The sequence below is a fragment of the Candoia aspera genome, chromosome 1 (assembly GCF_035149785.1).
Source record: "Candoia aspera isolate rCanAsp1 chromosome 1, rCanAsp1.hap2, whole genome shotgun sequence".
In the NCBI taxonomy this organism is placed as follows: domain Eukaryota; kingdom Metazoa; phylum Chordata; class Lepidosauria; order Squamata; family Boidae; genus Candoia; species Candoia aspera.
In genome coordinates this window covers 189,043,118-189,066,176 of record NC_086153.1, presented here as the reverse complement: position 1 = coordinate 189,066,176, position 23,059 = coordinate 189,043,118, and the positions used below count along the sequence as shown (strand labels likewise).

General features: G+C 38.6%; 1 protein-coding gene across 1 annotated transcript in view; it reads right to left on the bottom strand.

The window, feature by feature from the left end:
- Positions 1-23,059, bottom strand: part of TTN (titin) — a 286,118-nt gene that overhangs the window by 45,921 nt on the left and 217,138 nt on the right. Inside the window, exons 258-291 of the mRNA XM_063305418.1 lie at positions 22,876-23,024; positions 21,885-22,035; positions 20,857-21,138; positions 20,448-20,750; positions 20,062-20,364; positions 19,673-19,954; positions 17,993-18,292; positions 17,575-17,877; positions 17,167-17,475; positions 16,810-17,091; positions 15,972-16,271; positions 14,986-15,279; positions 11,914-14,874; positions 11,502-11,822; positions 11,122-11,406; positions 10,705-11,004; positions 9,508-9,810; positions 8,090-8,365; positions 7,684-7,983; positions 7,277-7,579; positions 6,609-6,908; positions 6,225-6,512; positions 5,847-6,143; positions 5,454-5,756; positions 5,045-5,350; positions 4,105-4,392; positions 3,663-3,953; positions 3,266-3,553; positions 2,458-3,048; positions 2,253-2,357; positions 1,574-1,771; positions 1,173-1,469; positions 495-1,082; positions 100-402 (exon numbers count right to left, since the gene is read on the bottom strand). Coding sequence (XP_063161488.1) covers positions 100-402; positions 495-1,082; positions 1,173-1,469; positions 1,574-1,771; positions 2,253-2,357; positions 2,458-3,048; positions 3,266-3,553; positions 3,663-3,953; positions 4,105-4,392; positions 5,045-5,350; positions 5,454-5,756; positions 5,847-6,143; positions 6,225-6,512; positions 6,609-6,908; positions 7,277-7,579; positions 7,684-7,983; positions 8,090-8,365; positions 9,508-9,810; positions 10,705-11,004; positions 11,122-11,406; positions 11,502-11,822; positions 11,914-14,874; positions 14,986-15,279; positions 15,972-16,271; positions 16,810-17,091; positions 17,167-17,475; positions 17,575-17,877; positions 17,993-18,292; positions 19,673-19,954; positions 20,062-20,364; positions 20,448-20,750; positions 20,857-21,138; positions 21,885-22,035; positions 22,876-23,024 — 12,750 coding nt within the window. The remainder of the gene's footprint in view (positions 1-99; positions 403-494; positions 1,083-1,172; positions 1,470-1,573; positions 1,772-2,252; positions 2,358-2,457; positions 3,049-3,265; positions 3,554-3,662; positions 3,954-4,104; positions 4,393-5,044; positions 5,351-5,453; positions 5,757-5,846; positions 6,144-6,224; positions 6,513-6,608; positions 6,909-7,276; positions 7,580-7,683; positions 7,984-8,089; positions 8,366-9,507; positions 9,811-10,704; positions 11,005-11,121; positions 11,407-11,501; positions 11,823-11,913; positions 14,875-14,985; positions 15,280-15,971; positions 16,272-16,809; positions 17,092-17,166; positions 17,476-17,574; positions 17,878-17,992; positions 18,293-19,672; positions 19,955-20,061; positions 20,365-20,447; positions 20,751-20,856; positions 21,139-21,884; positions 22,036-22,875; positions 23,025-23,059) is intronic.

The following is a 23,059-nucleotide window of genomic DNA, read 5'->3' as shown; positions in this document are numbered from 1 at the left end:
TGAAAAAAAGAGAGCTTAATGAGAAACACTTTATAGACAATCATGCTATTAATGCAGTAAGGATGGAAGAATTTTTCAAAGTACAAGAATCATACTAACATGCAGCATCCTTAGTTAGTACTGGTTGAGAAACATCACTTGGTGGTCCAATTCCTGCTCTGTTTTCTGCACTGACACGGAATTCATATTCATTTCCTTCTAGTAGTCCAGTTACTTTAAATCTAAGATCTGACACCGGCTTCTTTGAAACTTTGATCCATCTCACACCTTTCTTTTCTCTTCTTTCCACATGGTAACCTGTTATTTCACTGCCACCATCATCTATTGGCCTCTTCCAGTTCACAGTCACACTATTTTTTGTAACATTTGATACTTCTGGTTTACCAGGAGGACCAGGAGGGCCTAGGGGGGAAGAACAGATTTTGAAAAATACTGACATTTTTATACAAATTGCAATAGATTTATTATACAACTTATTCGCCAGTTTTGCTTACCAAATCTGTCCACCATTTTAACTGGCTCTGACTGAGATGGTTCTCCTTTGCCATACTGGTTCACAGCTGAGACACGGAATATGTATTCATTTCCTTGTATAAGTTTGGAAACAACGTGTCTACAAGACTGGATGTCTTCAGCAACTTGAGTCCATAGCAATCGGCTAGTTTCTCTCTTTTCAAGCACATAAGACTTTATTGGGGAGCCACCATCTTCTGTAGGAGGAGTCCATGTGAGAGTAGCTTTTTCAGCAGAGACATTACTGACTTCAATTGGTCCAGGGGGACCTGGTACATCTAAAACTGTTACATGCACATGTTCCTCTTTAGTACCAAAGGGGTTGGTTGCAGTGATTGTATATTCACCCGAATCTTTTCTGGCAGCATACTTGATAGAAAGGGTAGAAGAGGTTGGTGTTGATTCAATATGAACAGTCTCTGAAGGCTTAAAGTCTTTTCCTGCTTTTGACCACACGGAAGTTGGAAGTGGTTTGCCAAGAATGCTTATAGCAGACATCGCAATGGTGTCTCCTGCTTTAACAGTTAGGCCTTCCTTGATAGTTGGATCCATAACAATAGTTGGTGCCTCTGTAAAAAAAATAAATGTTCAGGAAATGAGGAGGAAAACAACACCCTTAAAATTAATTGAATAAGATGTGTTATGTATGGAATACGTACCATACTCATCCTTGCATGTAATGGCTCCTGTAGTTTCAGATGGTGGGCTAATGGCTCCAGCAGTATTCTTTGCTCTAATTCTGAAGTCATATTTTGAGCCTTCATAAAGGTCGGTTACTGTAAATGCACATTCAGGAACATTCACGTGATTTGCTTTCATCCAAGTTTTGGAAGGTAGATCACGTTTCTCCACTATGTAGCCAATTAGTTTGTGTCCACCATCATATTTTGGTTCTGTCCAGATCAAAGTTACTGAGTTTCTTGTTACACTGATAACTTCAGGTTTCCCAGGAGGATCTGAAAATAGTAGCAACAGAAGACAGGAGTAGCAACATGGATATTGCCATTTCTAACTCTTAAGGTGGATGGATGGATGGATGGATGGATGGAGGATAACTTACCAATTGGATCAAGGGCCACAACTGGTTCAGAAGGTAGACTTGGTTTTCCAACCCCAGCTAGATTTATTGCCATTACTCTGAATTCATATTCTAAGCCTTCAGTTAGTCCTGTTACTCTGAAGTCTTTCATTCTTAGAGGAGTCTTGTTTGCTCGCTTCCACATAATACTGTTTCTTTCTTTGCATTCAAGGTGGTAGCCTACAGAGAAACAAACAAAGAAACATATGCTTACTATTGTAAATGGCACAAGTACCAATGAACTAATAAAAAACAGCATTTTTCTTATAGCATCCTCTACATTTCTAATCCCCAGGTAGTTTGGCCATTTGCATCTCCTTAAAAAACTGGATAAGCTTTCTTAATTTTCCTCTAGAACATCTGTCTCACTACCTAAGTTACCTTGCAAGCTGTTACTTGCAAGCTGTATGCATTTATTTATATTTAAATCATTTAAATAAATAAATTTAAAATAATTCAGAATGCATTTCAATTATTTTGCATTCTAAATATTAGTAAGTACTATTGTTATACATTACCAGCTTTTTTATTTTTTAAGTTACCTACTGTGTTCGGAAGGAAAGCCTGCATTATGAAGAAGGAAAAGGGGAATTAATTAAAATGTGTCTCAGAGAGTAAACTTTGGGGAAATTTTAAGCAAAATGAATCTCAAAAGGAATACCTGTTATTGGTGAGCCACCAGTCTTTTTAGGGTCTGTCCATGTTAAAGATACAGAATCATGCCTAACTTCAACAATTTTGGGTGGTGGAGGAGCATCAGGAACATCTAGAAATAGGAAAAAATTAGATTCAGTCACACAAAGATGCAGAGGAAACACCACCCTGCCCCAAAATACTTCAGAGCAAGTTTATTATTATAGGCTTACCAAATGGATGCCTTGCAATTACAGGTTCGGATTTTAGACCTTCACCCACACCATATCTATTTTCAGCACTGATTCTGAATGTATATTCACAGCCCTCGTGAAGTCTTGTAATTCTAAAGGTAGTTTTCTGCACAGCAGATACACACGTCACCCATTTATTATTCACATTGTCTCTCTTCTCAAGGATGTAGTTAGTGATTTCTGAACCACCATCATCTTTGGGAGGAGCCCATTTTAATGTCATAGCATCAGCTGTAATTTCTTCAAATTTCACAGGGCCTGTGGGAATTCCAGGTTTGCCAACCACTTTTACAGAAATAGTGCCTTCTTTACTACCAGCAATATTCTTCAGTGTGATTGTATATTTTCCAGCATCATTTTTATGGCAGTCACGAACAAGGAGTGAAGTGTTAACTGCTGTAGCTTCAAATGCAACTCTTCCTGTCTCAGTAAGAGCAAGGTCTTCTCCTTTCTTCCATGTCACAGTTGGTGCTGGCTTCCCTTTAATTGGAATTTTCAGACGGAAAGAGCTTCCTTCTCTAGCTAAATAGCACAAGCCTGGGAGGTCTCTTAAATCAAGATCAGGTGCCGCTGTAAATGGAAGATAGCAAATAATAACATGTTCAGTTCAGATAATAGACTTCCCTTTCCTTCTATTCTTCAATAAACCAATGAAAAGGAGGAATCCTCTGTGGCTTTGTTATTTTTGCTGTAAAACATACTGGCAGGAAAGGTTCATTCTTCACTAAACACAATGATCACATGCACAATATGTGCAATGAATGAACAGCTATAGATATCTACTCACCAATATCATCCTTTGCCAGCACTGTAATTTCATTCGGTGTCCCGTACCCAGCTTCATTCTGTGCTCTCACCCTGAAAAGGTATTCTTTTCCCTCTTTCAAGTCTTTTGTTGAGTAGTGGAGATTCTTTGATCTCATAACTTCTTGCCACTGATTTTCACCAGTCATGAGCTCAACAATATATGCATTAATACAACTTCCACCATCACTAATAGGCTTTTTCCAAGATAAATTGCAGGATGACTTTGTGACATTCAGAGCCTTTAAGTCTACAACAGGTCCAGGTGTTTCTGATTGGAAGAAGAAATATATATACACATTAAAAAGGTTCTAAATAAAATCAGAGACTTTAAAGGGCAAGAGACTTTTAATAATTCAGTAGGAGAAGAATTGTCTTACCTGAAGCTTTAACAGCATCACGAGTTTCACAGGGGTCACCTATGCCATATTCATTTTCAGCAAAAACTCTGAAGAAATAGGATTTGCCTTCTTCTAAGTTAGAGATCCTGAAACTAGTTTTTGGGCATTCTGTAGCCACCGTAGACCATGATTTTCTCTCTGCGTCACGTTTTTCAACCACATAATTCTTCACTGGGCTGCCACCATCTATTAGAGGAGGCTCCCAAGAGATGAAAGCAGAATCTTTAGATGCTTCTTTTACAACCAGATTAATAGGGGGACCAGGAGTATCTGCATTGAAACAAGTTAACAACAGCAGTCATTGACTAAAATATACAATATGTTCACATATAAAGTCAGAAGAAATTTGTGATTTTGGAACTATTGTGTTTTGAAAAGATGTGCATGTTAGGCATATAGACAGCATGATTGTAGCACTTACCAAGAACTTTGACTACAATGGTATATGACTTTTTGCCACAGCTGTTCTCTAAATGGAGGACATATTTTCCAGCATCATATTTATTGACATTTTCACAGCGCAGGAAAGTGTCAAAATCAGTTGATTTGATGTCCATTCCTTGCCGATCTCTTATGTTGGCACCCACTTTAGTCCAAAAAACCTTTGGAGGTGGTCGTCCTCTTACTGGCACATAAATTCTCATAGTGACTCCAGCACGTAATACAAGGACTTTCCTTAACTCAGCATCAAGTTCTCCTTCAGGTGGAACTGCATTTCAAATAGAAGATATATGTAAAATCAAGTGTTTGAAAAAAGATTTGAAAATATAAAGTGAATGAGGCAGGGTGAATTAAAAACAGGAAAATGATGGTTAGGAAGCACAGAGAAAATTCTTCTAAAAGCTCTTTGGACTTCCCTTCTAGTTTTCAGACTACATGCTATTTAACCAAAAGAGTACAGAAGCTTCTCATATTCTATTTCTTACTTCCTTCTGAATAAAGTCTTGAATTAACCATACTGCTTGACATTCCAGGCTTCCAACCAGGTTGGGATACATACATACTGTGGCGTTGCTGTCTAGGAATTTCCCATGAGGAAAATTCTGTTCATTTTATACTAAGAATAGTGTATCTTCTGAGTATCATTCAGAAAGAGTGAAAAGGTTTTCTTAAACTAGAAGGGTGAATGATGTTTTCAGTAAGAAAAAATAGGATATTATGGTTGGCATGAAAAGCAGAGTGTTTTATACTGAACAAGATTTTTAGGAACAGAGTAGTGTGCTCTGCATAAGCCCAGATTATTTCATCATTGTTGGCAACTGAAAGACAATGGTTTATATACCAGGTTCACAGGAATTCACAGGTTGAGCTCCTTGCCCTGGATTAAAGCCACTAATTCAATTTCTTTTCCAGGTACTCACTTAGAATGTCTTTGGCAAGGTGCTTGTCAGGTACATCACTTGGGTCACTGTAGCCAATCTTATTGACAGCATAAATACGGAACTGATACTCCGTGTTCTCTGTGAGTCCAGTCACTACGTAATGTGTATCTGGCAAATTCTTTGGCAAATTGCATCGGACCCAGTTTTCTGTGTCAACTCGTTTCACTTCAACAAGATAGCCAATAATGGGGCTTCCACCATCATATGCTGGTTTACTCCAAGACAGGCTGATAGAGCTACGTGTAGTATCAACAACTTTTGGGAATGCTGGTGGCCCAGGAGGATCTGGGAATAAAAACAAAAACACAATTATATATTGCAAAAACATTTGGACCCAGCCATAAAAAGTGGTGTGTGTGTGTGTGTGTGTATGTATGTGTCAACTTACACTGAGGATCACGAGCATATGCTGCCTTAGATGCTCCACTAGGTTTGCCTGGTCCAGCTTTATTGAAGGCAATTACTCTATATTCATATTCTGTTCCTTCTTGGAGTCCAGTGGCCTTTATTGTTCTTTCAATGACTGGCTTTCTATTCACTTTTGTCCAGTTAAGAGCCTTAGTTTCACGTTTCTCAACAATATATCCAGTTATAGGGGAGCCACCATCATCAGCAGGGCATTTCCAGCTTACAGTCATGAAGTCCTTTGTTATATTACTAATTATTGGTGGATCACAAGGCCCAGGTACATCTAAAAATAAATATTTGAAGTGTACTTAAGCAGTTGTTGAACTATAACTCAGTAACAATTGGACTGAAAGAGTTACCAAGATGTGCTTACCATATGGGTTTTTAGCCACTGCGTTTTCAGTTAAGATTGGATCGCCTACTCCATATTTGTTCTCAGCAGAAATGCGAAATTGGTACTCATGTCCTTCAATCAGTTTCTCAACACTGCAACTAGTGATTGGGACATTTGCAGTGACTTGAGCCCAGTTGGGTCTACTTGTTTCACGTTTGTCAACAATGTAGTTGGTAATGTCTGATCCCCCATCTTCAAGAGGAGGTTCCCAAGAAAGCATTGCCCGATCTGCATACATATTTGTAATCTTGACTGAAGCCGGAGGACCAGGTTTGTCTGGAAAACACAATTGTTTGAGAGTGAAATTCTATATCCATCACATTTTAAAAACATAGTTCTCATTAATCTTTAACTTACCTAACACTTTAAGCTTTATAGTTGCTGACTTGGAACCACTTGCATTCTCAGCAGTAATAGTATAATCTCCTGTCTGCTTTCTAATGACACTGAAGAGCTCCACAGTAGATAAGTTTCTCTTGGTGGTGATCTTAATTCCTTCAGTTGGCTGTAGAACGTTCCCTTCTTTCTTCCAAGTAATAGTTGGCATAGGTTTGCCATATACATTTGCTTCCAGGCAAACATTGGTTCCAGCTTTTACTACAAGTAAGGATTTCATACCCACACCAAGCTCTATCTTTGGTGGTACTGAAGAGTAAAAAAAAACAAAAAACACAGAATGGTGAAGACTACTTTATGAGAAAGATGAAGCTCAGCTTTAATATTAGTCAATATATGCCTTACCATTTTCTGCATGAACAGTTATTGGATCTGAAGGTTCAGAAGGCCCACTAATGTTTATTGCTGTTTTTGCTATTGCTCTGAATTGGTACCGAGCATTTTCCTCCAAATCTGTAGCAGTGTACTCTTCTTGAGGGATCTGATGGGGAGTAGAATTGCACCGGACCCATTTATCGCCTGGAAGCTTACAGGCTTCAACGTAGTATCCAATTATCTTGCTACCACCATCATGTTTTGGTCTTGCCCAGATAAGAGACACAGTACTCTTTGTCACATCAATAACTTCAGGCTTACCAGGAGGATCTAAAAAAACAAATGAAATCAAGTTTAGCCCCATCTAACTGCAATTCTTAAAAAGGATTCAGAATGCACCTTTTTTGAGAGGTATTAAAATGCCATGTAGATTGAGCAAACACTACATATTTTAATAAGTTTTATAAAATCTAGAGAATAAAGGAGAAACAACCTGTGGGCATGATCTAGCAAATATAAAATCTATGAGTGGAACAAATATAAGTGCATATTTAATTCTCCTTTTGAAACGAATGAGGCTTTGAAGTGTTGAATATCTATATTTGATATTACTAAATTTGTGGAACAGGACTTAGTATTATTACTAACAATTTAGATTGGAATAATATAGTGAAATATATACAAAATGTTTTACTTACCAATTGGTGTTCTTGCAGTTACAAAATCTGTTGGTTTGCTAGGCTTGCTTGCACCTGCTTTGTTCAGAGCATAGATTCTAAACGTGTATTCCAGCCCTTCAATCAGGTTTGCACATGGGTACTCTGTGGATCGCACAGGGGTATCATTGGCCTTGACCCATAGCAAACTGTTCCTTTCTTTACGCTCAATGAGATATCCAGTTATTGGACTGCCTCCATCACTGTCTGGCCTGTCCCATGCCACAAAAATGCAATCCTTGTTTACTTTGGTAGCACGTGCATTTTTGGGTTCACTGGGGACATCTGCAGCAAAACAGAAGAGAAGTTTTTTTTAAAAAAAAAATAATGCTCACAGTGTTCAACAAATATCCTAATAAGGACAGTAGTACAGTTCGAGTCAGACATACCAAATGGAAACCTTGCAATCATCTTATCAGACTGAAGAGGCTCAGAAATGCCAAATCGGTTTTCAGCACGAACACGGAACATATATTCTTGTCCAGGGGTCAGTTTTCCAAGTCTGCAATTTGTTTTTGTGACAGAAGCTACTGCTGTTATCCAATCACCTCGACTGACATCACACTTTTCAACCACATAGTTAGTGATGTTACTACCACCATCTTCAAGAGGGATATGCCATGACAAACTACAGGCATCAGCATCTATATCAGAAATTTCAAATGGTGGCTGAGGTGGGCCAGGGATATCTATAGAAAGATATAAAAATATAGATGCAAGTTAACATAGATTTTGATGAACAAATGAAAGATAAATGTGTTAGGACTCAAGCTTGGAGAAGAAAATCAAGCATACCCATGACAATGACTCTGATTTTCTGAGTGGCTACTCCACAGCTGTTTTCTGCTGTTAGACTGTAGTAATCACTGTCTTTCCTGGTTACATCCTTAATAATAAGAACTGAAGTGCCCTCTGCTTTATGCACCGCCAGGCGACTAGAAGTAAGCACATCTTGGTCTGCTTTCATCCATTTACAGATTGGGTGAGGTTTCCCATAAATATGTGCCTCAATTCTGAGTTTCTGTCCAGCTTTTATAGTGATACGATCTGGCATCAGGATTTTAGGTGGCACTGCAATTAAAATTCAGCAAAGGAAAACTTACATTTGAGGCAAATGAAATGAATGAAGTGAACAACTCAGTTACTTTGTATTTCACATGTATAATTCTGCAAAATCTTCAACTGATGTCATATTACTATATTAATCATAAAAGCAAAGAGTTTCATTTTTTAAAAACCAAGTCTCAGGCTCCTGCTAGTTTTCATGATCTAGATATTATGAGTGACTCATGTTGGGGAAGTCTGGATGGGGAAGAACAGGCTTCAACTCAACCCTAGTAAGATAAAGTGACTACAGGTTTTAGGGCCTCCTGTATCTGGTGATTTTCCACCTTTAGTTCTGCACAGGGTTGCACTACCCTAGACAGAACCAATGCACAATTTGGAGATTCTTCTGGATTCATGGCTCCTGTTCGAAGATCAGGTAGCAGTCATGGCAGGGGGGGCACTGCTTGCAGGCTTTCCTGGATCAAGAGGCACTGCACACAGTTACTCATGTTTTGGTCACCTCCTGAATGCACTCTATGTGGGGTTGTCCTTGAAGAACATCTGGAAGTTTTAATTGGTACAAAATGCAGTGGCACATGCAAACCTCATTATGCTGTTGTTATACCTTTGCTCTGTGAGCTGCACTGGCTGCCAACTTGCTTCTGGGTCTAATTCAAGGTGCTGATTATTACTTATAAAGCCCTGCATGGCATGGGGCCAGGGTGATTGAGGGAACGCCGTACTCCCATCATCTCTACCTCTCTCATTAGGTCAGGCAAGAGGGGTATGCTGCAGGTCTCATCCATCAGAGACTGTTATCTAGCAGGACCCAGGAAATGTGCCTTTCTGTACCTGCACCTGTCCTCTGGAATACTATTATCACTTGAGGTTAGGTTGGCCCCAATCCTGCTAACCTTTTGGAAAGCCTTGAAGATCTGGCTATTTTCCCAGCCATGTGGATCAGGAGAGTAATTGAGCCCGCACTACTTGTGCAAGGTTTCTTTGGCAGCTACTTTATGTTTTTAATTGATCATGTTAAGTATTATTATATTGTATTTTTAAACTTTATTAGCCACCCAGAATTGCGTTAGTGAGATGGGCAGTCATATAAATTGATTTAAATAAAATAAAGACATAAATTAAAAAAAATGATCATAATCACTTACTGAGTTGTTCTTTGATTTCAAATATGCCTTCTGTTTCTCTTGGTAAACTTACTCCAACAGCATTTCTAGCAGCCACTCTAAATTTATATTTCTTTCCTTCCTTTAGGCCAGCAACAACAATATTGAGATCTTTTACAACAGAGTACTGTGTCCAGTGATCACTAGCTTGCCCTTCTTGTTGATATGAAATAATGTACCCATCAATTTTGGCACCACCATCACGCAGTGGTGGCAGCCATCCTAACGTAGCACTGTTCTTGGTAATTTCAGTCACTTCAAGTTTCCTTGGAGGATCAGGTTCGCCTTAAGAATAAAACAGGCAAGAATAAAAAGTAAAATATAAACTTTCTAACCAGTAGTAATACAGTGCACTGCAAACTTCTAAACTGAAAGATATTTATTTTGTTGGATTTGTTACTATTCAGCAAATGGTATGCATGACTAAACTAAACAGGTGATTACAATTTAAAACTATAGGGACACTTACAACACACCCCAACAGATGTGGAAGTAAGTTCTATTAATATCAGTGCAATTTTTGCATATCCCTTGCCTACAGTTTCATCTTATATGTGTTACTTGGCTATATAAATTTACCAACTAACTATGAGAGAACTTGTATATGCGGTTCGCCTGATGTTGAAAATATTTTTCATATTCTGTTCAATTGTCAACTATATGCATCTATCAGGCTTAAATATCTATCTCCACTATTGGAAAGAACTGCGTACTGGGACCCAAATTTTAGATTGTCTTACTTTCTCCAGGGTAATAGTATATATATTGTGTGCAGAACTGCTAGGTTCATACTGAAGGCTGGGGATTTAAGATCCCAATATATTGAACAAATTGGGGTACCCTGTAAAGGCGACTCTCTCATCTGATTACTGCCTCCTTGTACTGTGATCACATATATATGTATCTTGTTTTATTATTGTATCCCTTCCTATTATTTGATTATACTTTGTTTATATTTTATATTTTATATACTTAATCTCACTGTATTGATAAGTTCAATTTGACTAATCAATAAATAAATGCACCATAACATACAACTAAATAGCTAAAGTGACTCCAAGTGATAAAAAAGTCTGCAATGTACTATTTATACATGGTGCTCAAATACTTATCATTTCTTTGAGTAATATGTCAGTATTGCGATTTGTTGGGTAGACAGCTGCATTAATAAATACTTACTTAGTGGATCGGTTGCCATGATTGGCTTTGGTGTATCTGTTGGAACGCCTGGACCATATTCATTGACTGCAGTTACTCTGAAGAAGTATTCAGTACCAGGCACCAGGTTAGCGACTTTGAAACTAGTCTTCTTGACATCTGAAATAACAGTTCCCCAGCTTTTTCTATCAGCCTCACGCTTTTCCACAATGTAATGTGTGACAGGACTACCACCATCATTTTCAGGTGGTGTCCATGAAAGCTGACATGTCATTTTAGTGACATCAGAGACCTTGAAGTCTGCAACAGGCCCGGGAGTATCTATGAAGAAAACAAGGGGTATAGGTACAGCATTAAACCAATATTCAAAACAAGAGAACAGATTTTTACAGAGGAAATTGATAAAATGTAGATGATGAAATTATCCCTGATACTTACCAAGAACACGGACATTAACAAACACAGCTTTTTCTCCAGCAGGGTTAACAACAGTCAAAGAGTATTTGCCTGAGTCATCCCGAGTTGAATTGGGAATGACACAGAAGGCCATTGTGTCAACCAGGTCAACCTGGCCCTTTCTGATCACATTGTCAATTCCCACTCTCCTCCAGGTGACTTTAGGGGCTGGTCGTCCTCTAACAATAGCAAAGAGTCTTATGGGGCATCCAGCTCTGACTATGAGTAATTTTCTCAGGCTAGCATCCAATTCTATCTCAGGAGACTCTGAAAAGTAAGAGAAAAAGAGTGTAGTCTTTGGAAGTACATAGCAAGGTAGAAAATCAGTAACTCATAATTTAATGATTGACTGGCAAAATTACCAAGTATTTCTTTGGGAGAAACTGCTTCCTTCAAATCAGCTGGAGGGCCAATGCCAACCTGATTTTGGGCAGAAACACGGAACTCATATAGTTCTTTCTCATCCAGACTTGTCACAGTAAATTCTGTATGAATGACTTGTGCTGCAACATTGCATCTTTTCCATCCTTCATCAGGACCAGCTTTTTCGGTTTTTGGCCTCATTTCTATCACATATCCAATAATTGGAGCACCACCATCATAGAGTGGCTTTCCCCAGCCAAGTGTAATAGAGGTCTTTGTGCTGTCAACAACCTTAAGATTAATGGGAGGACCAGGTGGTTCTGCAAAATACATCAAAGTACAGGAATAAGCATCCAGTGACTCAAAGAGAATATTGAAATGTTAATACAATGACACATGGAAGATCATTACCTATTGGGTCTTTTGCTATTGCTGGTCTTGATGGGTAACTTGGTTCACCAATTCCAATTTCATTTTCTGCTTTCACACGGAATTGGTATTCATATCCTGGAATAAGATCTGTCACTTTCTTGCGTCTTTCTGGAATTGCAGTTTTGGTAACAGGAACCCATCTTAGTGACCTCTTCTCCTTCTTCTCTAATATATATCCTGTAATTGATTTTCCACCATCATATTCTGGTGGATTCCAAACTACAGTCATCTCCTCTTTGCTGACTTTTGTAATCTCTGGAGGATCAGGACGACCAGGTCTATCATATTTTGTTTTGGCTATAATTGGCTTAGTCTCTGTTGGTGGACCTGTGCCCATTTTGTTTTCTGCACGAACCCTGAAAATATATTCATTCCCTTCTACAAGATGTGTTACTTGTACAGAGTTCATTAACACCGAGGAGGAATATGTGGTCCAAACCATACGCTTGCTTTCACATTTCTCTATGATGTAGTTCTGTATTTCACAACCACCATCATCTTCGGGTGGGTCCCAGCTGACTTTACATCTATCAGTTGAAACATCAGAGACTTTCAAATTTCTTACTGGTCCTGGTTTGTCCAAAACATTTACAGTAGCATATGCTACAAAACTACCAACTGGATTAGTAGCTGTAATAACGTATTTACCGCCATCAGTACGTCTCGATTTTGCAAGAAGCAACTTAGATGAATGTGAAGTTGTTTCAATTTTGGCCCTTGGAGATTTGGATAAATCTTCAGCATCCTTTGACCAAGATACCTCTGGTTGTGGCTTGCCTTTAAGCCCTGCTTCAATTTTAATTGGCTCACCAGCTTTCACAGTGAGTACTCCACTCAGTTTCAGTTCAAGTACTGGCTTTTGCACTTCTTCTTTAACAACAACTTCACTTGTTTTTACCCAATCACTTTCTCCTCCTTCATTCTTAGTCTGAACTCTGAACTGATAAATTTTATTTTCAACACATTTGTCAACCATATACTGTGTTTCCTTAATGCTGCCTTTGTGTACCCTTTCCCATTCATCTGAATCCTTTGGTTTTCGCTCAACATGGTAAGATAAATTGGGACTACCACCATCATAGTCTGGCCTTCTCCATTTCAGATGCACAAATGTTTTTCCTGTTTCTGCAATATGAAGATTTTCAGGCTCACCTGGCCTATCAATAGGATTAATGGCAAGGATTGGAGTCTTGGTCTCAACAACTGGGCCTGGACCTACTTTATTTTCTGCACAAACACGGAAGAAATACTCATGATTTTCTATGAGATGTGCTTTTACCAACCGCTTAGTAAGATCAGAAGAGACAATTGACCAGCCTTTCTGACTTGGTTGACGATATTCTACTATATAATTTGTAATTTCAGAGCCACCATTATCTTCAGGATTCTCAAAAGATATCATACAGGAATCCTTAGTGACATAGCTTACTTTCAGGTTCCGGCAAGGTCCAGGCCTGTCAAGTACATTAACAATGGCTGATGCTTGGGCATGTCCACTGCTGTTTTTAGCTGAAATAATGTATTTGCCATGGTCTGCTCTTGTAGCTGATTTAACTTGTAGCTCTATATGTGGAAAGTCATGAATTATGTCAGTGCGCTTATCTTTTGTCAGTATTTTGCCTTCTTTCGACCATGTTATGTCAGGCTCTGGTCTACCTTTCACTTTGCCAAGGATCTTTATTGTTTGGCCTACTCTAACAGTAATTACATCACGGCAGGTCACATCCAGTTCTAATTCTGGAGGAGATAGAATGTCTTTAGCAAGAACTGTTTCAGGTACTTCTCTAGGTTCTCCCTCTCCAACAATATTTGCAGCTTTGATACGGAATCTATATTCGTTTCCTTCAATTAGCCCAGGTACTGTAAAGGCACACTGTTTAATAAGTTCATCTTTATTAATTCTATTCCATTGAGTAGCTCCACTTTTCTGGCATTCCACGACATATCCCAGTATAGGGCTACCACCATCTTTGAGTGGTTTTGTCCATACCAGTTCAGCTGTTTCTCTGGTCTTATCTTTCAGCTTTGGATTAATTGGAGGCCCAGGAGGTGAGATAGGACGTGATGCTTTTATTGGGTCCGAAACTGGAGATGGTTTGCTTAGGCCAACACTATTTTCTGCAAAAACACGGAATTCATATGTGTTGCCCTCATAAAGACCTGTAGCTCTGAACTTCAGATCAAGAACTGGTGATTTATTTACTCGTATCCACTTGCCAGAGATTTCACGGCGTTCAAGAATATAACCAGTTATTGGACTTCCCCCATCAGACTTTGGTATAGTCCAATTTACAGTTGCAGCATTTTCAGTAATATCATGAACTGTTGGTTTACCAGGAGGAGATGGTGGATCAAACATAGACTTAGCAACTGCTGGTTGAGAATCAAGCGGTGGACCAATGCCTATCTTATTCTCTGCACGAACTCGGAAGATATATTCAGTACCCTTCTGTAGGCGTGGAATTTTAAGTCTAGTCTGACTAAGTGATGAACAGACTACTCCCCAGGTTTCTTTCTTGGCCTCTTGCTTTTCAACAATATAATTAGTTACAGGACTACCACCATCATCTTTAGGAGGGCGCCAAGCAATAATCATGTAATCTGGAGCTACTTCTACAATATCAATTGGGCCAGTAGGAGGACCAGGAACATCCAAAACTGTTAAATGAACAGCTACAGTTTTGCTTCCAGCTAGATTGGATACGGTGAGTAAATATTCTCCAGTATCTTTTCTTGTACAACTTTTAAGAGTAAGAACTGTTGAGTAGTTGTCAGTATCAATCTTGTAATTGCCTTCTGATTTGATTTCAGTATTATCAGTAACCCATTTTGCAGTGGGAACAGGTACTCCTCTCATGATTGCAGGGAATCTTACAGTGCTGCCAGCTTTAACAACAAGCCCTTCTATTAGTTTCACATCTAGCTCAACAGATGGTGGTACTGAAATTAAAAAATAAAATAAAATAAATGTTACCATATGGTTTCTCCCATGAATTAAAATAAACAATAGTTACTAATACAATATATGATATCCATAAATCTAGAAATTACCTATTTTTTCTTGGCACTCAATAGGTACAGTTGTGTCTGGGAGACTAAGACCCACAATATTTTGGGCCTTCACACGGAATTTGTAAATCTTTCCTTGTTGTAAGCCTGTAACAACACATTCTGGCACAGGGACTGTTTTGAATTTCGTCCAGTCCTCTGTACCTTCTTCTTGGTATTCCACTAAAAATCCAGTTATTTCAGCACCACCATCACGATCAGGCCAATTCCAAACAAGAGAGACTTCTGTCTTGTCAACATCGACATGATGCAAGTTCTTTGGTGGTCCAGGTGGATCTTATAACACAAGAAGACAGTAAAATCTTACTTCTACTTTTAAACACATAAAAACACACATTTAACATGTGTTAAACATGAAAAATGGTAGCAGCATCTGTAAATGTATATTTTCCAAATCATGGAAGGCAAAAGTTCCACCATATGCTACATTGACCCCATTTCAAGTGCCACGTCCAGTTCAGGGCATCACACTTTAATAAACAGTCTGAGAAACTGGAATAGAGGAAAAGGAGGGCAATAGGGATGATCATGGAGTGAAAATAAGTTTTATGAGGAGAAACTAAGAAAATTGGGCATATTTATCTTTAAGAAAAGATGACCAAGGGGAAATGTGAAATTTTCAAATGCCTAAAGGAGGGTGACACAGAAGAAAGTCAAGTCCTGTTCTCTGTCATACCAGAGTGCAGGACATGGACTATGGCTCTTAAGTTGCAGGAAGCCATATTTTGGCTGAATGTTTGGAATAACCTCTGATAGTAAGAGATGTGGTGAGCTCTCTTTTACTGGATGTGTTCAAGCAGGGTATGGAGAGCCACGTGCTTTTATCTGGATTCCTGCAAGGGGGTTAGACTCAATGAGTCCAGCTACTCTATAGGTCTGTGCCAATATGAAGATGCTTATTACATAGATTAATATTATAGCATAACCAGCATTTTGTATGAACAAAAAAATAACTGAAATATGCTTACAAAGTGGATCTAAAGCCTTAATTGGCTTGTGAGTTTCAACAAAAGGTCCTCGTCCATACTGATTCTCAGCAGCAACACGGAAGAGATACTGAGTGCCTTCCATAAGGTATTTCGCCAACAGACTGTGTTTCTTAGAAGAGGAGGATATTGGTAACCACTGAGCAGAAGCAACATCCTTCCTTTCCACAACATAGTTGGTAATGACAGAGCCACCATTGTCCTCAGGTTCCTTCCAAGTCAGGTAACAAGAATCTTTTCTAACTTCACTCACTTGAAGATCCCTAGGAGGCCCAGGCTTATCTGGAAAAAAATATTAATAAGGAACAATTATTCATTGAAATTAGTTTGATATATTTAATAATCCATATTATTATGATAGAGTAGACAGATATTATGATAGAGTAGACAGATAATCAGCCTTCCATCCTTCCGAGGTCAGTAAAATGAGTAGCCAGCTTGCTGGGGAAGGTGACGACTGGGGAAGGCAATGGCAAACCACCCCACTCTATAGTCTGCCAAGGGAACGTTGTGAAAGTGGCGTCCGCCCAAAGGGTCAGACATGACTCGGTGCTTGCACAGGGGATCTTCTACCTTTCAGACAGATATTACATCATCTGTGCTTTTTTGCTGGAACAAAACTCCCTTAAATAAAAAAAGGCCACCTAGACTAGCAGATATAGGTGAATTGTCCTGTGAACTTTTCATCCCCAGATCTGCAAAGGGTCATGAAAACGAGATGGAACAGTTCAATATTCTTTCCTATTTCACTACTTGCTCATGCTGCTTATCTTTGATGTATTTTATTTCCCAGTAACAATTGAAATATTAGCACAATTACCTAGCACAACGACTTTTACTGAAACAGTCTTTGATCCAAGAGGATTCTCCACAGTAAGGGAGTAAATTCCTCCATCTTCATGGGCAGCATTACGAATTTCCAGCTTACTACCAACTCCTGTAATTTCAATATCTGCTTTTGTAGAAACATCCTTATCTTCTTTCTTCCAAGTAACTTTTGGGAATGGAATTCCTTTAATTACAGCACTGAGTCTCAGTGTAGTTCCAGCTTTAATATGTTGTTCCCGTGCCATATTAGCATCCAAGATTAACTCTGGAGGCTCTGAAAAAAGATTTCATGTTCAGAAAGCATCCAAGTCAGTCATTTAAAATGAATAAAATTTAATATTCTGCTTACCAAGTCTGTCCTTGACTTCCACTGGATCACGAACATAGGCTGGCTCTGATTCACCTGCTGCATTAACTGCCATGACTCTGAATTTGTATTTAGTACCTTCAGTGAGGCCAGTTACACTATACTTTGTATCAGGGCAAGAATCTGCAGTATAATTGGCTTTCTTCCATTCCTCATCTCCAACCTTTTGGTACTCGATAAGATAGCCTATAATCTTCCCTCCTCCATCATGACGTGGTGGTTGCCAGGACAAATCAACTGAATTTTTGGTTTTATCCACGGCTTCTGGATTAATTGGAGGACTTGGCTTAACTGTTAAAAACAACAACAACCGCAATTACGAAAAAGAGAAAATGTGTTTGAAAATACTGACTCAAAGAAGAGCAGGTAAGAAAGTGTTCTAAAACATACCAATTGGATCTTTAGCAAAGACTGGTTTTGATGGGGGGCTTGGGTCACCAATACCAATTTCATTTTCTGCTGAAACCCGGAATTCATATTCACAGCCTTCAAGAAGATCAGTTACCCTAAATTGGGTATCTGGATAAATAGGTTCTTGGGTGACTCTTGCCCATCTATTAGACATTGTTTCCTTCTTTTCAAGTATGTAAGTGGTTATTGGTTTTCCTCCATCTCGTGGTCTGTTCCAGGTAACTAATGCAGAATCTTTGGTGACACCCTTAATGATTGGCTGCTCTGGTGCATCAGGAACACCTGAAAAAAAATATTACATTTTAAACCCATTTATAGAACAATAGAAATATGATATATGAAAAGTAGGAATGTGGCAGGTAAAAAATTAAAATAGATTAGAAAATAGGCAACATACTAAAACGATCCTTGGCCTTCATTTCATCAGATAGCAGTGGATCGCTTATGCCATACAGATTTTCAGCATAAATTCGGACAACATATTCTCTTCCCTCCAGTAATTTAGGGACTTTGCATGTTGTTTTGACGCTTGCTGATGTGACTGGCATCCAGAGATCTCTGTGGGCATCTTTCTTTTCAATAATATAATTTGTAATTGGACTGCCACCATCATCCAAGGGAGGTTTCCAGGAAATAACAAAGTGGTCTTTATGTACTTCATCAAAAATGACAGGGCCCACTGGAGGTGAAGGACGGTCTGTTGAAAAGCATATAAATATAACTATAAACATACACAAACAATTCAAATAAAAATGCACAAATTTGACAACACCTAAAGAAAGATAAACAGGGCTAATTGGCTGATTCCCAACATGTGGTACAGTTGATAAAGCTAAATATATTGTCAATTTGTTTTCTGTTAGCAGATGAAATGTGTAATTCTTTTCTCTCTCCCAACTTACTAAACCTACTTATTTTTAACAGGGTTAAGTTATGTCTACATCAGCTGTATTTTACTATTTTAGGGAAAGCAGATTCAATCACTTGGGAATTAGAACTGAAACATGTAACCTCATGGTCCAGTAAGACAGTGTTTGGAAACAGTAAATATTGCTTAGGTGTACTTGTTTGCAGAGTCTCTGTAGACAGCAGCAATTCTAAAATTGTGCACCAAGAAGTAACTACCAAAGAGGCATGAACAAGAAATTAATTTCTAAAATGTAAGTACTTTCTGAACTCTGTATTCTAGATAAAAGCTTACTTAAAAATCAGTTTTCTCCTGCTCATTTGGGAATCTTTTTGCTTACTCTGCCAAATGGTACACGAAACCTCTACTCCAAAGGCCAGGTGGCCCCACTGCAAAACACTGGTATGACTTTTTGTTGAAATAAGGTAATGCTATTTCTCTGTACTGGGTACAATCAGCTCCTTCAGTCTTTCCAGTCCAGAAAAAATGCAGAGATGGAGTTCCTTTCACAGGGAATCCTATTCTTATATATTTTAATATTAGTCTATAACTTAGTTATCAGTTAACTGAGAAGTATTAGACCAACTTTCCCCTCCTGTTAACGTAACAACTTGGTTTCTAAAGTGGCCACTATACTGTTTGGAATGAACCTCCTCTTCCATACTGCTTTTACTTTCTGTAGGTCATTGTTAGTTGTAGTAAAAAAACCAAAAACATTCAAACCCTAATTGGGTTAGGATCCAAAGATACATCAGGACAACACTGTTAGAGCAGCAGGGTTTCCTTGTTCCGCATGCCCCTGCATCCTCTGCCATGACCACACATCTTTTGAGGACTGGTACTGTTTGTTTGTTTGTTTGTTTATGTATTTCATTTCATTTATTTTATTTTATTTAGCATATTTAGATAGCCACCTATCTCATAAAAAACATGACTCTTTTACTGTGGGTCCTGCTCAGAAAAGGGAATTGGCAGAGGCACCTTATGGTCAGCTCATCTTTCAAGACAAACGGGAATTTACATTCCCTATGATTATAATTACATTCCCTGCAATTATAGCTGCTATAACTCAGCTATAATTCAAAGAACAGGTATAATTCAAAGAGCTACTCAATCAGCTCTTATCTGGACCTTCCATGCAAATAAACCCGGTCCTAGAACAGGACTTACCAACAACAGTAACGTGACATAATCCTTTTCTTGATCCTGAACTGTTTTCTACAACAACAGAATATTTGCCTGAATCTTCACGGACAGATTTTAATACTCCCAAGCAAATTGTAGTTGGAGTAGTCTGGATCTTGGTTCGTTTGTCTTCTTTCACTGTAATGTCATCTTTGTACCAAGTAACCTTTGGTGTTGGCTTGCCTGAATAACGGCCAGTCAGACTGAATGCTTCTCCTACGCGGACTGTGAGCTTTTCTCTGATATCAAGCTCAAGTTGTGGAGGAGCTAAAAATATTGTTTAAGAAAAAGAAAAGAAAAATCAGCAAAATGTTTAAAATGCCACAAGTCAAACAGTGCATGCTAGTGGGCTGGGTTCCAGAGATCAAACCTACCAACTTCATCCTTGCATGTGATGGGTTTTGTACAAAATGAAGGTTTGCCTTGTCCCACAATATTGCAAGCGCTCACGCGATACTCATAAGTGTCGCCCTCTTTCAATCCTTCCACGGTGTATTTCCGATCAAGCATTTTCTCTTTTGTAACTCTAGTAAATTTATCCTTTCCAATGAGTCGGCTTTCCAAAACATACATAGTTATATCAGAGCCACCGTTATACTTTGGTGGGTTCCAAGTCAGTGTAACAGAATCCTTAGTTACTGCTTTTACCTCCAGATCCTCAGGCCTCTCTGGCACAGCTAGAAAGAAACATATACATCGTATTAAGCACATTTCCTAAGAGCATTTTTGTTGCAATCTCTATGGATAAAAATACACATACTGATTGGATCTCTGATTATAAGCTCCTTTGTCGTCTCTACAAAGGGGCCCATGCCAATGATATTCTCCGGTGCAATGCGGAAGAAGTATGCTTTGCCCTCAATCAGTCCCTGCACAGTCGCATTTTGTCTGGTGACAGTATAGGACACTGGTGTCCAAGCTCTGCGATCTGCTTCACGCTTTTCAATGATGTAGTTGGTAATAGCTGAACCTCCATCATCTTCTGGAGAAAACCATGTAAGTTTGCAAGAGTCATTGGTTAGGTTTTCTGTAAGGAATGGAACTCCAACTGGGCCAGGTACATCTGTTAAGAAAAATAAAAGAAAAATGTATTCAGGATGAACATTTACCACAAAACCCCAAGATCCTCAAAAATAGTGAGATATAGATATTCATCTTTCACAGCTTACCTAGCACATCAACAATAATAGTCTTCTTTCTTTCTCCACCTGCATTTTTAGCAAGGAGGGTATAGATACCCTGGTGACTCCTCTTACAGTTCTTTATGACCATAGAGGAACTGATAGCAGTTTCCTCAATTTTAGCTTCTTCTGGCAGAGGTCTTTCATCCCTACTCCAAGTAACTGTTGGAGGTGGCTTTCCTGAGACGTACGCTATAATGCGGATTACCCCACCAGCATGAACAACGATTCTGTCTTTCACGTGGGCATCCAACTGAAGATCAGGAGGCACTGTAGAAAGAAAGAATGCATGTTCATATACCATACCTTTCCAAAAGGAAAACGGAGTAGATAGGAAAAACGGTATAAGCAAATACAAAAATCCTGTACAATGCCCAATTTCCTCACCTGTTCAACAAATAAAACTAATTCGGAAGATCATAAATACGTGCATATGACACATTTGTATACGTGTGCATGTATGTACATATATCTCTGTGTGTATATGTGCATGTGCGCATGTGCTATCACAAGAAGTAATACTCTAAAAAAGGGCATGGGCAAGACAAAAGACCCTTAATTGAATGAATAATGATTAATTACAGTTAATTAACAATTCTCTCTCAAATCATCCTCATACACTGAAACATACTACCCATTAAAACATACAACTCTTTTCTTCCCAGAAATGGTGAAGAAGACGGGGGGGGGGCAGAGTATGGGGAAGAGCCAGCTGTGGTGGGAAGGGAAGAAAAAGGTAGGCAATTATGGAATGAAGTAATTACGTGCAAAAGAAAGAAAAAGTTAAAAGTTAAATTCATCAGGAAGACAGCCCCTCCCAATCAATGGATGATTTTCACCCTAATCTTCCAAGGCATCCACCTTTTTCAGCAATGTACCTCCCTCCATTTACTCAGCTACGTCCCAATTCATAAGTAAACTCTGGGTAGATGGGATGTCCTATAAGATAAACAAGGTAGGTTTCCAATATTTTACCCTTTCAAGCAAAAAAGAGAATATTTTATGCTAAGAAGTACCTATTCTGTCCTTTATTTCAATAATGTCAGTAACTTCTCCAGGCTCTCCAATACCAGCAGCATTGATTGCTCTGACTCTAAATCTGTAGAAGGCTCCTTCTTTTAATCCTGCCAGAACAAACTTGGTTCCTCTTATTTCTTTATCTTTTGCCTGAAAATAAAATATAATGTAGAGTCAATGAACATATTTCCTGCAGGACAGAACAACTAAAACAATCATAATGGAAACAAATATGAGTGTGTGCTAATATTGGCAGCCACGTTTCATATATAGCAATTGCCTTGTGAAGTTATGAATCAGGAAAAAATAATAAAAGATGAATAAAAGACAAAAGAACTGTCTTTATCTCTGAGACACGGTAATCTACCAAATCAGTAAAATATGTGGGTAACTTGTCTAAATTAAATTCTGAGGCAAAATGTACACGTAGTTTCTCCACAGGTGTCACTAATCTACATTCTAAAGAGAGCTAAGTATGCATTGCACTTCAAGCATGCTCCATTATTTTTTTGAGTACAGTCTTATTCTAGACATTGAGATGATTTGTATGAGAAATGGCATTTATAAAAGTGATGCTAGTCATAGCTAGTAATTCTAAAATTAGAGACTTATTTTTCTAACTCCTAGCACTTTTGCCAATGATTGGTTTGATTAATATTTTGGTACAGAACCATCTTGTAATGTAGCCAATGTAACCTAGCCAGTATGTCTAAGTACAGGCATAATTGTCTTCCCCTCTTCTATTTCTTCTCAGCCCTTTTCAGTTCAGCTGGTGTTGTCAGACACAAAGGCCTTTTGCCTTTTCTCTTTTATTTCTTCCTTACTCTTGCTCCTAAAGCAATGATCCTGCTGCTGTGAGGCCAGGCTGATGAAGCAGAGACACCTTGAAGGATGGAGCTCAGTGCTCATCATTACTTCCTGGATATGTCCAATTAACAAGCCCTGTCATAATGTTTCAGAAATAAATTTTCATGGCATCTCATTACCTACCTTTTCCCACTCTTCCTTCCCTTCCTCTTTGAATTCAACAAGGTAACCAGTAACTTTAGAGCCACCATCTTTTAATGGTGGAGACCACTCAAGATCAACTGATGATTTTGTCCAGTCAGTGACCTTTGGAATTGGAGGGCCAGGTGGAGCTGAAAAACATTATCAGACATAGGAATATTGATTT